The sequence below is a fragment of the Aquarana catesbeiana genome, linkage group LG13 (genome assembly GCF_042186555.1).
Source record: "Aquarana catesbeiana isolate 2022-GZ linkage group LG13, ASM4218655v1, whole genome shotgun sequence".
NCBI classification, from domain to species: domain Eukaryota; kingdom Metazoa; phylum Chordata; class Amphibia; order Anura; family Ranidae; genus Aquarana; species Aquarana catesbeiana.
The window spans coordinates 29,611,654-29,627,441 of NC_133336.1; the positions used below are offsets into that span (position 1 = coordinate 29,611,654).

At 43.4% G+C, this 15,788-nt stretch overlaps 1 protein-coding gene across 2 annotated transcripts in view; it reads right to left on the bottom strand.

Moving 5' to 3' along the window:
• TECPR2 (tectonin beta-propeller repeat containing 2) overlaps positions 1 to 15,788 on the bottom strand; it is a 110,363-nt gene that overhangs the window by 57,199 nt on the left and 37,376 nt on the right. For both annotated transcript variants that reach the window (XM_073610554.1, XM_073610555.1), the window contains exons 6-9: positions 15,218 to 15,530; positions 14,634 to 14,763; positions 10,854 to 11,258; positions 1,075 to 1,892 (exon numbers count right to left, since the gene is read on the bottom strand). In XM_073610554.1, coding sequence (XP_073466655.1) covers positions 1,075 to 1,892; positions 10,854 to 11,258; positions 14,634 to 14,763; positions 15,218 to 15,530 — 1,666 coding nt within the window. The remainder of the gene's footprint in view (positions 1 to 1,074; positions 1,893 to 10,853; positions 11,259 to 14,633; positions 14,764 to 15,217; positions 15,531 to 15,788) is intronic.

Here is a 15,788-nt window from a genome sequence, read left to right on the forward strand (position 1 = left end):
GGCAGAAGAGGATCAGTGTCTGCAAGAAGACAGTACAGCCGGACCTCCTGCTCAACAAGTGCCCGGGCCCCCTTTGGAACTGATGGGGCCCAGGCCCAGTAAAGAAGGGCTGGCTGTAGTTCAGCAGCCTGGGTGGTCAACTTTCTTGATATGGGGGGCCTCAAGTTTTGCCCTCGACATGAAAAGGTCAGCAGTGTTCAGTACATGTAATGCTACAAAAAGCTGCAGACATGCAACATGAGATGACAAAGACAATAGAGATGCTACAAGAGATGGTCAGAGACTGCTGGGGGGGGGGGCTGCTATTGCAGAGAATGCTTTAAAGAAAAATCTATTGTTAAAGCAGTTGTAAAGGCAGAAGATTTATTTATTTTTTTTAATCTTAAAGCGGAGTATCCCAGAAGAAGATACCAGTGAGCTTCAGATGCCCCACACTGAAGATGGGAGCGCGCTCAGTAGGGACAGCAAGGCTGTCAAACCTACATTCACCACTGATCCAGTTGGGTGATTTAAAAAAAACAAAAACAAAAAAAAAAAAAACACCACGCTGGAACTCAACTTTAATGCATTACGATAAAAAAAAAAACCTTCTGTGTGCAGCAGCACCCCCGCATCTCGATCCAATGACGTTGCACAAGTGCTGTCTGGGACTCTCCCTCATTGGCTCAGACAGCAGCGGGCGCCATTGGCTTCGCTGCTGTCTAAGTCAGTGAGCCAGTGAGGAGAGGGGGAGCGAGCCACAGCTCTGTGTCTAAATGGACACACAGCAGCGGTTTGCCTCGGGTGCACCCATAGCAAGCTGCATGCTGTGGGGGCACTTGGCAGGAGGAAGAGGCCAGGAGAGTCGGCAGGGGACCTGAAAAGAGCATCTGGGCTGCTCTGAGCAAAACCATTACACAGAGCAGCAAAGTATAACTTTTTTTTATAATTACAAAGAAACTAGACTTTAGTATCACTTTAAGTAATGAACTGATTGCACAGGCACCACCGAACTCTAGATCTCCATATACATTTTCAGCGAAGTAGAAAGCTCAGATTATACAATTCCCCCAGAACACATTGTGCCAGCCTCACCTGCTCTGATTTCAGTAACATGCTTTCTTCCTGCATGGACCGAGTGAGCTCTTGTGAAACTGCCATTTCTGCCACGCTGGCGTCCGAGGAAGAGTGAGGGATGCGGTGGCCATAGATATCCTCATCGTCGCTGGATGCCAGCGATTGATCTTGGTCGTTTCTCTCCAGCTTGCTGATTTTGATAACCTGTAGAGGGTCACTGGTAAAGGTGTGAGTACTTTTACTCATGCTGGCCCCAATAGAACTTGGGGGTATGTGGCACTGGGTGTCTGACACTTGTTGTCCGTCCTCGAGTGTGTCACTGTTGTCAGTCTGAGAATCGAAGGACTTTCTCCCCTTCGAGAAGTGGTACAGTTCAGCAGAGCCTGCGCTGGTAATCTCTCCGGTCTCCCTTAGCGGAAGAGGCTCAGATACACTGAGGAGCAAATCCTCCGGCGCAGAACCTGTACAGAGAGTTGAAGACAAAGATTCCACTTCCTCAACAGTTTCTAGATTAGCTGGAGAATCTGCTGAAGCTTCATTGGCTGTGGCATCGTTAATCTGTTCATTTACCAACTCCTTCTCCTCTCCGCTGCAGGAGTTGTTTTCACTGTCGATGTCGAGAATCGGAGAGTCAGTCTGTGGGGCACTGAAGACGCCTGATGTGTTATCCTCAGCTTGGCCCTTGCCGCTTGCCAAGCTCTCCTGTGAGCTCAAGTGATCAGCATGGCTGCCAGGTAGACTCGCCGTTCCGGAAAAAACGTATGAGGTTAGGGAGAGTGGGCTGTCTACACTGGGAGTACTCTCAAGAGAACCAACACGGCTCCTGGACCCATTGTCTGAAAAAAAACAAATACATTTAACAAAAAAGAAATCGTATGTATATACACACAAATCAAAACACAGTATTTATCTCCTGATGCAATAATTCATCATGAATGGCAGCAGAGCTCCAGACAACAGGCATCAACACTACAAAAAAAAGTTATTCAATTTCGCCTTACACTAGAAAAAAAAAAAAAATAAATAAAAATGTAAATAGGACATACGTGTCCGTTTTTCACAAACATTCACATATTTGTTTTAAGCGGGCCAAACACTACTTCAATACCAGGCACTTTTACCCCCTTCCTGCCCAGGCCATTTTTTTTAGCTTTCAGTGCTATCGCACTTTGAATGACAATTGCGTGGTCATACAACACTGTACCCAAACTAACATTTTTATCATTTTGTTCACACAAATAGAGCTTTCTTTTGGTGGTATTTACTCACCATTGTTTTTTTTACTTGATCAATCCTGATAGATCTGAAAATTGATCAGTCCTGATGTACTGACGGCCCATCTCATTTCTTGAGGCCCAAAAATGTCAGGACAGTACAAATACCCCCAAATGAGCCTTTTTTGGAAAGTAGACAGTCCAAGGTATTTAGTTAGAGACATGGCGAGTTTTTTGAAGTTGTCATTCCGTGTCAAACATTTTTTTGAAACACACACACTATATACATACATACACATATATATATAATCATTATACACACACACACACTATATATATATATATATATATATATATATATATATATATATATATATATATATATATATATATATATATATATATATATATATATATATATATATATACATACACACACAGTCTCCAGTGCAGTACAGCGTCATCATAACTGGTGTGGTGGTGATCAGGTACACTGACTAGTGAGAGTACAAAAAACAAAAAAAAACACACAATCTTAAATTTTTACTTTTCTTTTACGATCTGTTTTAACACTTTAACTAGAGCAATATAATGTTACTATTAGGGTTGTCCCGATACCGATACTAGTATCGGTATCGGCACCGATACCGAGCATTTGCCCAAGTACTTGTACTCGGGCAAATGCTCCCGATGCCTCCCCCGATACCTAGAGGACAGCTGTGATCGGCGCGTGGGGGAGTTACAAGATTCTCCCCCAGCGGCTTTCACTAGCTTTAGTGACATACAGCGGTGATCGCTCACCGCTGACTGTCACTGCATCCTCCTCCATGCCCCCTCCGTTCCTCTGTCCCTCTCAGTTGTCCCCTCCGTTCTGCTCTTATCTGTCCCCTCCGTTCTGCTCTTATCTGTCCCCTCCGTTCTCCCCCTCAGTTCCTCCGTCCTCCCCCTCCTCCTTCCTTTGTGTATGGATAGAGTCAGCTGACTCTGTCCATTCACATAACTGAAACATTGTAATCTTCTGTGATTACGATGTGTCAGTTTATGAATGGAGAGAAGCTGCTGTCTTCTCTCCATTCATTGTCAGTGCAGCTGACGCTGCAGAGAAAGGGACTGGGGATTCTCTATCCTCTGTCTCTTTCTCTGTCTCAAGGGGGAGATATCAGAGGTCTGTTAAGACCCCTGATATCTCACCAAAGCCCCCAAAAAAGGGCTGATTAAAAAAAAAAAAAAAAAAAAACAATAAAGAATAAAAGAAATATTATTGTAAAAAATAAAAATTGTAAAAAAAAAAAAAAAAATAACACACACATACAACGTTCACCCCCTCCCCCCCCCCCAAAAAAAAAAAGCAAGCACTGTTAAAAAAAAAAAAGAAAAAAAAAAAGAAAAACAAAACACTGTCACGTGACATTAAAAAAAAAGTATCGGTAATCGGTATCGGCGAGTACTTGAAAAAAAGTATCGGTACTTGTACTCGGTCCTAAAAAAGTGGTATCGGGAAAACCCTAGTTACTATAGTAACATTGTACTACTCTGGGGAAGTGATCACGATTTTTTTGATTTTCTTTTCTTTACACATTATGTTTGCTTATAGCAGTGTATTATGTTGCGATAAGCAAGCATTTTACTGAATGAAAACAGATTAATTCAGGTTTGTTTTGTTGTGCTTAGCGGTGATTGGCAACAGCCGATCACATGGCACAGATGGGCTGTGATTGGCCCTGTGTGTACCATGTGATCAGATTGACCGATCACAGCTAACAACACAATGGATAGCATGAAAGAAAGCCATCTGTTGTTTACAATTGCCATGCTACCTGCTGTGATTGGTTACAGCGGTCCCATGGTACCGGCAGCGGGCCGGTACACTGATCAGCGACCGAGATTGACGAGAGGCCAGCCCCAACGTCATTCAGCCATAGGCCAGATGGCAACGGGTTCATTTCAACCTGTGTATGGCTAAGCTTTAATCTTTGCGAGTCCCCCTAGTAACACGATTCTATAAGCATGTGTTAGTAGTCACTAGAAAGTTAAAAACTCCTGAAAACAACATTGTTTGATTAATTACAGGTTTATTAACTCTCCTCCGAATACAGTATTACCGGTAATTCATAAGTGCTGGATCAGGGTTGCCATCCCTGTAATTAGCATAGAATATTAAAGTATCTCTTAGAATGGGACTTTTAAAAGGCAACCAAAGATAACAAAAATACAGTATAAAAGTTGATTTTATTAATATCACTTTAAAAAACCCTCACATTCGGCACATGTTTAAAAACAAACATTATGTCAAAATTGTTTAAGAAAAAAAAAGCCCATAAGAATCAAGGTTCAATAACAGCAGTACATGGAACGGACTATGTATAGACCATTCCATGTACTGCTGTTATTGAAGTATGGCTATGGATAGCCCGTTCCATGTACTGCTGTTATTGAACCTTGATCATTCATGGTTTTGGGTATCACCACTTCTTCTATGTTTTGCGCTTTATCTTGAACAATTTTGACACAATGTTTAAAGACAAACATGTGCCTCATGTGAGGAGTTTGTAAAGTGATATTAAAATCAATTTTTATAATATATTTTTGTTTTCTTTGGTTGCCTTTTAAAAGTCCCGTTCTAAGAGATACTTTGATATTCTATATTAACTCTCCTCCTGCCCCGATCTGGTGGGGAGGACTGCTTGGCTATGGTGGGTGACTGTTGATGGTCTCCTCTGCTGGTCTACAGGGATTGGCAGAAGTCTTGTACCAGGAGGCAGAATATGGGCATAATGATTGGGGCTAGCAATACTTCTGTGTAATTGACCTTAACTTCACATTGAAAACACTGCCCTGCTTAACCTTTTTCACACCCCTATTTAAAAAGGTATTAATCATGTCTGTGCCCCCCCCCCCCCCCCCTTTTACTGTCCTCCCTCCATGCTGTGCATATTATGTTCCTGCAGTTGCTACAGATATGCTTCATCTTTCAGACTTTTCACCATTTTTGTTGCTCATCTCTGGAATCATCTTATCAATATCTTTTCTTATAGGGGTTGGTCTCTGGAACTGGGCACCATTGTTCTAAATGAGGGCTAGCTAAAGCTCTATTTTACTAAATCAGGACCTCCTTATCTCTGATGGGAATACCTTTAGTAATGCACTGGGTAACACAGAGGCCAAGTGGTTAGTGCTTTCTAATTGGCCCGGCGGCAGGGGAAGGAGGAGGGGGGCTGTATTTCCGAGGGACGGCGCCGCCTCCCGGAAGTGGGGAAGGGTACCGGTCAAAAACAGGTACCCACTCCACCCTCCCCCCTGAAAGGTGCCAAATGTGGCACTGGAGGGGCGGAGGAAGCAGATCAGTGGAAGTTCCATTTTTTGGGTGGAACTCCACTTTAACTGGTAGCTTTGATACTATACAAGTCTCACACAAGAGATTCACTCAGAGCAACATCACCACCTTTTGGTGTATAAAGATCATAGATATTGCACCCAAATGATCCCAGAACATAAAAGCTTCAAAGATAGAAATTCCAGTTATCCATTCTGAAAAAAAAACAAAAAAAACACCAATAACATACCACTTATGGGACCCCTATAGCTTTATGGATATTAAAAAAAAAAAAAAAAAGAGACAAACCCCATAACCCTCCAGCCAGCACACAGTTATCCTATCTAGCCCTGACCTGGCCACTTCTGTCTACAACAGCTTGTCCCATCCTCCCGGGACCCACAGACTTGACCCAACCGCTACAACCCCGGGAAACAGACGACATCGGAAATCTCAAAAGACATAGCTGTGCTCTTGAGTGAGTTTGGGGTAAAACTTAATCCCTGCAGGACTTTGCTCTCTATAAAATTTTCACTATTAAAACAGAATTCATAACTCTCATTAACACCCTCTGATCCAGTCCACGCCACCTCCACCTCCTTCACTGCCATTTGTGAAGAGATCACCGCTGTTCAGATACCTCCACCACTTAACACAAGAATGCACAAATTATATCGCTTGGACATGCAGCGCCGAGTGCTTGGCAGGTGGGGTTTTTTTTTTTTTTCCCACATTTAGCACTACTGCCGGAAGCAGCCCCTTTAGGCTCCATTCACATCTAGACGTTTTGGGATCACAAAATGCACTACAACCGCAGGTCCATGTGCCATTATTTTCAATGGCACCTAAAAACGTGGCGTGGTTTCGATGCGATTGTCAAGCGATTTATCGCTCTGCAATTTCAACGCTTAAAGCTCGTCGCCCAAAAGAAGTTCCTGCTCCTTTTTTGGGTGAAAAGCTTCACGTGATGCCATTGGCCACACAGTAAATCAAATGACAATCACGGCCAAACCACACCATGTTTTAGGGTGCCATCAAAAATAATGACACCTGGACCTGCGTTTTGTGATTGTAGTGAGTTTTGAGATCGCAGGCAGAACTACAGCGATTCTGCCTTGATCCCAAAATGTCCAGGTGTTAACGGGGCCTAACTGAGAAAACACCGGAGCTTGATTTGGCAGATCAGCATGCGCTTGTACTGAGCACCCAAGTGCTTCTGTGTGCGAGGGTATCCTGAAGGAATTGTGTCTCCCCCCCCCCCATTGGGGCGGGCGCCCCATTTACTTGCTCAGCAGATGCACTTCTGCTGAACATTAAGCTCTTGACACTCCCCTTTCCTGACCAGCACCCAATCGGTCCTCATTACTCTGCACGGTCTCTCCCCTCCCTGCTGGTCCCCGGGTGCGGTGACAGGCAGGGAGGGGTGTTGGAGATAAACAGCATGATGTTACAAACATTAAAGGTTTAAGACAGTCGCTATAAAGCAGCTATTTTTATTTGTTTTTAAAAATTTTTAAAAGCCCCAGACATTCCTAAAAGAACCCCTGTAATTAAAAAAAAAAAAAAAAAAAAGGGTTGATATTTTTTATCAGAACAAGTAGTTTGTCATGAGGAAAAGTAGTCCCTTGGAAAATAAGTTTTTGTTTTTTTAAAAAACGTGTGTGACGATGGGTGCGGTCAAACAATTGACAGAAGGCCACACCCCAAAATGCATAACCACACCCATCATTATCACACATGACATCACAGCCGTTTTGTGAGTCTGCTACTACTTCCCTGCTGTCTACAATGGTTCTTATCCATGTGATATACACACACACACACTCTGCTGCTTCTGCTGGCTCTTCCTGGTGCTCCCCTGGTCAACTTTCCTGGATTCAAGCACCTTACATCACATGCATATGGATGGGCTTGCTCACCATTGACCATCTGGAAGGTTGCAACCTGCTGGAGACTTTTTAATATCTGACAGAGGCTTTTGGAGGGGACTAGGGGCAAGCCTCCTACCCACCGATTATGACCCATGGAGAGAGCAGATCATTCTATAATAATGGACAACAGCCTAATGGATGCTGATAGCGAGGCTTGGATCGCTTCTCTGAAGAAGGACAATAAAGCTTCCCTTCTGGAGTGGATGAAACGGTGCAATTCATTTTACAGGTTATTGGTCCGAAGAAATATGGTGGCTCTCCTGCAGACTGAGTTGGAGAGGCTCCTCCACTTAGGACAGTAATATTTATCAACAATATTCCTCAAGAATTCTATGAAGATAAATTAATTCCACCTTTTCAGACTGCCAGAACATTGTTTGTCTTCTGATTACTTGTCCAGTGGACAGATTACACAGGTTTCTCCCATTGTGTGCCTCTCCCAGCTGTGAATTCCCATTGTTAATTGAGTTGCCTATTATTTCTGCCTGTCTGATCATCTCTTGGAGATGCGATCAATATTGTGCCCACTTTACCTTATTATGGAACCATTGTGGGATGTTATGCGTTTATGCTTATAATAATGTACTTGTGGGTTGGACAGTCTGGGCACCTAGGCTGGTTTAACCACTTAAACCAGCCTTTACCCCCTTCCTGACCAGATCACTTTTTGCGATTCGGCACTGCGTTGTTTTAACTGACAATTGCGCGGTCGTGCGACGTTGTACCCAAACAAAATTTACGTCCTTTTTTTCCCCCCACAAAAAAAGCATTTTTTAAACTTTTTACTATAAAAAATGTCCCCCAAAAATATATAAAAAACTAAATTTTTTCCTCAGTTTAGGCCGATATGTATTCTTCTACATATTTTTGTTAAAAAAAAAACAAAAAAAAACGCATATGGCATTTTTATTCCCCTCATTAGTAATGGCGGCGATCTGCGATTTTTATCGTGACTGCGACATTATGGCGGACACATTGGACACTTTTGACACTATTTTGGGACCATTGTCATTTATACAGCGATCAGTGCTATAAAAATGTGATTACTGTGTAAATGACCCTGGCAGGGAACTGGATAACCACTAGGGGGCGATGAAGGGGTTAAGTGTGTCCTTAGCCGTGCTACGTGCTCCCAGCACAAAAAGGGAGATGCGCAAATCTGTGGCCCCACGGAATAAAAGCCCAGTCCAGTGGGGCAGCATATTTCTGTTACATCGGCGCCAAGGGGTTAAAGCAACCCTGTCGCCAATGCAAAGTAAAACATGCAACACCTTTACATGGCATTCGAAATTGGAAACAGGTTCATTTTAAAGCCCAACTCTAGCCAAAACTAGATTTTAGAGTGGGGAAGGGCTAAAGAATCGGTCAGGTTTTTGTTGCGTCATGTGACCCCGTTGGGGAGATTCTCCTCAATTTGCCAGGACAGAAAAAAAATAAAAAAAAATAAAAAAAATAAACCATCATCATTTTCAGTCTCCCCCTTCCCAATTACGAATAAAATCCAGTACGGATTTTGACCTCTTTTTTGCACTGCAAGATGTGGTGTTCAGGACTCAACACAAGGGACAGTTGTATGGTATGCCTGGGCCTCTGTTATATCATGCTGACTGGCCACAATGCTTTCATGCAGCACAAACTTCTATTGTATCATAGAAGCTGAAAGACGGTGTTAAGATTCAGAGTTGCTCAGCTATTATTATATGTTAACATGAGGCCAAAACACAGTTAGATGCACAGGGATAAATAGAATTAAAAATACACACACACACAAAGCTGCATGCCATTTTTTAGCGGCAATAAACTCTCACAAAAACCTTAAACTTAGGCATGGCTATTTTTGCATCATTACATTGGTCCAGCTTGGACCAATATAAGCCTGTATGTGCCATGATAGTAGAAAAAAAGAACGCTCCTGCGCACAAGTGGATAGCCAGACAGGTAATGTAAAGCCACAGGCCTTGCTGCCCTCAAGGATGGGGAATCCTAATAGTCAAGAAAAGAGAAAGGGCGCACCAGCCATGTGCATTATCCTTTGGATGTAAATTTATTAAAATCAATAATAAAAAGGAACTACTCACAAACAGTTGTGGAAGGTTTCACAGTGTAAATGGTGAAAATAATAAAAAATGATAAAATGTATTATTTATTATTATTTACTGTTTTCTGGACCACCCACTGGGTTGGGGACGCAAGAGGGAGTGGCCTTCAGTATTCGTTCTGATTGACGGAAGGTGCATGTGGGTACACATAGATGTATGGGGACTGCTGAAGGAGGTTTCACTGCTGAGCTCTGAGGAAGAGGGGATGTTCCCCTCGAAACGTGTCAACTAGCAGTGATCCCTGTGAGTTCCTCTGTGACCTCTGGAGGGCTCCGCTTATCCTAGACTGCATGCTGCTGGTCGATCACCATTTACACTGTGAAACCTTCCACAACTGTTGTGAGTAGTTCCCTTTCATTATTGATTTTATTAAATTTACATCCAAAGGATAATGCACATGGCTGGTGTGTCATTTCTTTCTCTTATCCTGTATGTGCCATACCTGTGGAAACTGTAAATCACTGAAAGACGCAACATTACTACAGGGATTGCCGCTAGCTTCCAGATCCCATGCTGAGCGGCTGCTCTACTACTTGGTGAACAGAGGTCGCTCACTTGGCACAGGTGCCCCTCAAAAGAGCACTTTGAATTTTCTCAGTAAATGCAACGTTTCCCTGATTGGATGAGGTGGAGAGTGCGAGATCACAATCTATACCTTGCGCAATCAAGGAACGCTTTACATTAAATGAGAGAATGCAAAGTGTTCTCTTAAAAGGTGTGCATGCTGAGTGAGTGACCTCCTGTGTTCAAAATGCAGGACAGTTACTCAGGAAGGGACCCATAAGTTAATAGAGATCACTGTAGTAGCAGTGCATACCACAGTGGTTTCCATCTTCTCCAGGGATCCCACAGGTATGGCACATGCATGCTTAGATTTGTCTAAGCTGAACCAAAGTAAACATTAACACTGAAAGCAATACACAACTGCAATTTGGTTGTTAAAAATATGGTTCCCTCTTATTTTTTCTGCTCTTTCCCTGTGCACATTCTGTACCATCTTTGTATGAACTGCCTATGGATGTGTGCACACTGCAACAGCATCACAGTTTGACTGGTGAATACAGCAAAATGTGCCAGCAAGCTGTGTTGGTAAACCAACTCTGAAGTCTGCATGAAATGGTGATGCCTGAGGCAGCCGATTTGGATTCCCCTAAACTTAGGACTGTGTCAGTCCACTAAATGTCAGCTGTCTTTGGTTGTTTAGGGTTATTGTTGCTTGAACATCACCAGTGTACTTTACCTTGTGTTTTCTTTCTCTTCTTCTTCACTCTAATGGCCTTCACCTCCACTTGGTCAAATTCTTCATTGCTGATAGTGCTGAACCTCTGCGACAAAGACCGCTGTGTTCGTACCGTGTTACAGGGAGAGCGGGGATCCTGTTCCGTCAGGCTGTAATCACAATCCAGAGGATTCAGTGTTCCCCTAGTCACCTCTACAGGTAGAGAGCTTCTCCGGACTTTAAGCTCCATCCCAGACTCTTGCCCATCTTCTTCAGTCTCCAAAGGGCACAGCTGGATCCTCTCTGTATGCACTGTCTGGGCAGCAGGCCTCTGGTCCACTGTTGTAGCAGATGCTGACAGATTATGTGTGTCGACCTCAAGCTTTGAGTGTTTGGCAGGCACACGGAAGGGGCTATGTATGTCAGCTATAAAGACAAAATGGATTTGTAGAATTGAAAGCACTTTCAAAAGGAATAGAGAATTGAATGAAGCAAAGAAAACATAATATGGACGTTGCATGAAAATAGAAAGCATGCTTAACTTGCATCCTCACCTTCAATGATGTATAATGTTAATTCTATAGCATAAAAAGACCAGGGGTGTCAAACTCCATTTCACTGCAGGCTGCATCAGGAGTATGGTTGCCCTCAAGAAGGCCGGTTGTATCTGGGGTTCGCTACGTGCAGGATTCAGGGGTGCACATCTCCCTCTCCTACCTGGCCCAGCTCTCTTTAAAGCGGGTTTCCGGCCACTGTAGCTGCTGACTTTAAATAAGTAGACTTACCTGTCCTGGGTGCCCGCGACGTCGGCCGCCCGAGGCCGACCCGTCCCTCGGCTCTCCGGTCCCGGCACCGCCATCCTAAGTAAGGGAAACAGGCAGTGGAACCTTGCAGCTTCACTGCCAGTTTCCTACTGTGCACGCGCGAGCGGCGTGGCACTCTGTGAATGGCCCCGTGGTTTTCGGAGGACACACACAGTTCCCAGAAGGCAACGGGGCCGCTCATCGAGCAGCATTACACGCCGCGGAATAGGAAGAGGCAGATTAGGAAGACTGCCTAGCAACAAGGGTTTCAGGTAAGTAAATGTTTTGGTTTTTTTTTCACTTTTTTTTTTTTTAAGATTTTTGGTGCAATTTTTTTTTTTTTTAGGGTGGCCCTCCACTTTAAGTATAACAAAAGGCAAAACTTTTTTTTGTTTTGGATAGACGGATTAGAATCCCTGTCAGTTTTCATTGCTGCGTGTCCCCGTTAAAAGGAGACTCACCCTCTCCATTTGTCCTGTTTACCATCATCATTAAAAGTGAACGTAAAAGAAAAACCCAAATTTTGAGTTGTCCCCAGAAAAGAGGAATCTTCCAATGGGTACACTAGTTCTGGTGACCTGGGGTTCCCTAAGAGATGCTCTTAATTTAAAGAGATTTCTTCTCCCTTCCTGTTTGGCTATGGGACAGGAAGTGAAGGTAAATCTCCCCAATGGGGCAAAGATGGCAAAAATAAACATTTACAGGGGTTACTTACTCTATCCAAAATGAAAAAAAAAAAATGTTTTGCCTATAATTCTACTTTAACCTCCTTGTGTAGGCAGCGTGCCTGTTATAACCCTCTGGAGATCTGTCCCCGCAGTGCTCCATCATGAGTGTACAGAGATTTGTGGCTCCAACTTACGAATATATTTGCAAATGTGTGCAAACTAAACCCCTGGTTTTAACGTGAACGCTTAGGTTAATTTGGTTTGTTGCAGGCCGGCAAGTGAGCTGGGAATTTTTCTTTGGTGGGTTTTTTTTTTTTTTTTTTTTTTTTTAACATGTGTCACTCTTCCATGGGCTCCTTGCTGTAAAGGCCAGTTATAGGTTGGGGCAGTTGGCATTTATTTGTACTCTTGTTTGGTGAGGGGGCGCACTGGACACCTTTGCTGTCATTGTGCTATTATTGCTGGGTGTCCAGTGTGTTCCTATACCTTTAAAGAGGGGTGGGTTCTCTCCAGGCATACCTTCCCTCCATCTATCCATTATTAATGTGCTCCAACTTTGGAGACTCTCAAAGATTAGAGAGCTAAGACTGCAGTACACTAGGGAGCCGTGAAGTGGCACCCTAGGTTTTAATGTGAACGGTTAGACAGGACAATTCGGTTTGTTAGCGAGCTGGGAATTTTTCTTTGTTGTTTTTTCGTGTGCAACGATCTGTTACATGTAGGAGCTGTTGAGCAAAGCTGTCCCTTGTACACACAAAAGGCATCTGTGTTTACAAGTGCCAGCAGGGAGCAGGAGTGGAGGGTGAGAGCCTGAGGTGGCAGAATGTAGTTCTGCCTTGTTCCAGCTGCAAAACTGTGTGGAAGGGCCGCATGACAAGGCCTGAAGGGCCAGATTCAGCATGCAGACCTGTGTTTGGCGTGCGTTTTAAACAATTGCATGCTTCTACCCTTGTGGTAACTATTTGAGGGCAGACCATTATCTGATCCATCATGACTGTGCCCCAGTCTACAAAGCGAGCTCCATAAAAAAAACATGTTTGGCGAGAAGGAACTACACAGAGCCCTGACCTCAATCCTACTGAACAACTCTGGGAACTCCAGGGGGGTGCATCCATAAAAGCCTGTGCTCGCAGAAGTAGAGTTCAAGCTAATGGCCAAGTGCACTTTCTGCAGGAGTGCAGGATTAGAAGATATTGCAGTGAAAGATACTCAAGTACAAAATTGACTACCTCTGGGTATCATATGTATTGTTTTAGCTTTGAGTTCTTTAAACTACTTGCTGATTACCGTACGCATATATACGGCCTGCCAGCAAGTGGGCATACCAAGACCATGGCTACAGCTTCTTTAAAGCCGGCGTTCGGCTGTCCAGTAAAAGAGATCACTTTCAAGGTGGTACCAGTCTCCCTGTTCTTCCAGGAAGCAAAAGACCAAGGTAAATATCTTGGATCCCTTCACAGAGGAGATGGACGAACATCCATTCCCCCATCTCCTCTGTAGCAAATGAACCCAGAAGCCACAAGTATTTGCTCACTTCCAGTTTTAGAGCACTCATTCCCTAGCTTGATTAGCAGCTTTGGAGGAAATGAAGACATGGGGGGGGGGGGTTGGGGGGGGTCTAACGAAGCCCTGATGTCCTTCTAGAAAATCTGTCACTGCCCATAGCTACCGCATAGCGGGCTTGTTAGCACTCTTGTGATAGCAATAAATTTAGATGAATTTATTTAATTTTTTTCTTAAAAGCGGTAGTAAAGCCCGCTTTGTTATTTTTACCTACAGGTAAACCTATAATAAGGCTTACTTGTAGGTAAAATGAATATCTCTTAAACGTGCACAGTTTAGGAGATATTCACCCTGCATACAGCTGCTGACGTCAGGGGTGCATGAACTCTGAAGGTCTGGCATACCGTGCCGGAGCTTCTTGCCGGAATGGAGGGCTCCCGCATGCATGTGTAAGTGACATCATCTCGGCTCCGACCACTCACAGCGCTGGAGCCCACGAACCTGGAAGAAAGGCCCCGGGGGGAGAAGTCAACCCTCTTATCGGTGACTGCCCTCCGCTGGAAGGGCTTCGTTCTAAGGTAAGAATTTTCTAATGTGCTAGTATGCAATTGTCTTACAGGTGTTTTTTCTTTTCCTTTCTGCAGTGGTTTACTACAGCTTTAAAATAAAGTGAAATTAATCACACACACTAAATATATATATATATATATATATATATACATATACACATACATACATACATATACACACACAAGCTCAAATTATGTGTGGAGTTTTCATAACCAAATATTACGGAAATGAGAGTAAAATAAAATGCATCTACATACCAGAAACTGCTCCCTCCGCCATGTCAGATATTCTAATGATCTCTCGGTCCCCTTTCAGGAGGAAGATTTCATTGTTTACACATGAGACAGAAACAATATCGCCAGCACTTTCCAGACCTCCGATGACAGCCTGAAAAGAGGATTATGAAAAGAATGAGGATCGCTTATATCAAAGTTTTTTTGTAGCCCAATGTCGATCACTGCTTTTTTTCCCCCTAATCTGAATACCATGGGGGGGGGGGGGCTTTTTAAGTTTACAGAGGTCCCCTGGGCAGGGATGTCAAGTCAGCCTGAAATAACACTGCGCAGGACAACACTAGATTTCTGGCAGGATCAGCAGCTTATTATTATTTTTTTTTTTTTGGACAGCTATAACAAGACACTTTCAATGGCATATTTAAGAGACCAAGGGTGAGAAAGGAAGAGAAGTTTGATTTTAGAGTTCACATAGACTTTAAATAAACTAAATAATAACAAAACCAGCATATTAGTTGATAATTTCAGTTCTGCAATTAGGTCCGTTTAACTCGCCTCCCAATCCGCACAGTTCATTCCATTCATCTCTAAGCATACTAAGTTGATACCTGATTGATAGTGTCGATGATGTAGATGCTGTACTCGTCCCAGCTCAGAGCCCATCCTTCATGCAGAAAACACGACACGAGGCCCAGGTGCTTCTCACAGAGTTTATAGCTGTCCTGGTTCGTCGTCTCCGCCCGAGGATACAGCTCAAAGGATTCCAGTCCATGAGATAAAATGTCCTTTAATATAAAGGTAGACTGGACGGATCCTTGGACATCAGCCTTCCAAAGTCGTAGCCCTGGTCTTGCGGCAAATAATGTTAGGTCGCTTTGTTTGCAGAGCCCAGGTATGAAACAGGCTCCATATCGGCCATTTCTTAAAATAAATAAATATATCAATCAATCACCATGTAAAAAAAAAAAGCCTTCCCCACCAGGAGAACTCAGTGATTCTTGCTAATGGCTAGAACAGCTTCTAACGATCATTGAAAATCTGGCAGCAGGCTGGTTGCACATTCAGCTTGCCAATACATGGTAAAAATCTCGGCTGGTTCCTGCTGAAGGTGTTAAACTAGATAAAATGCTGAGGTTTAATACTTCTTTATAATTTACCAGTAAAATGATATTTAATGTA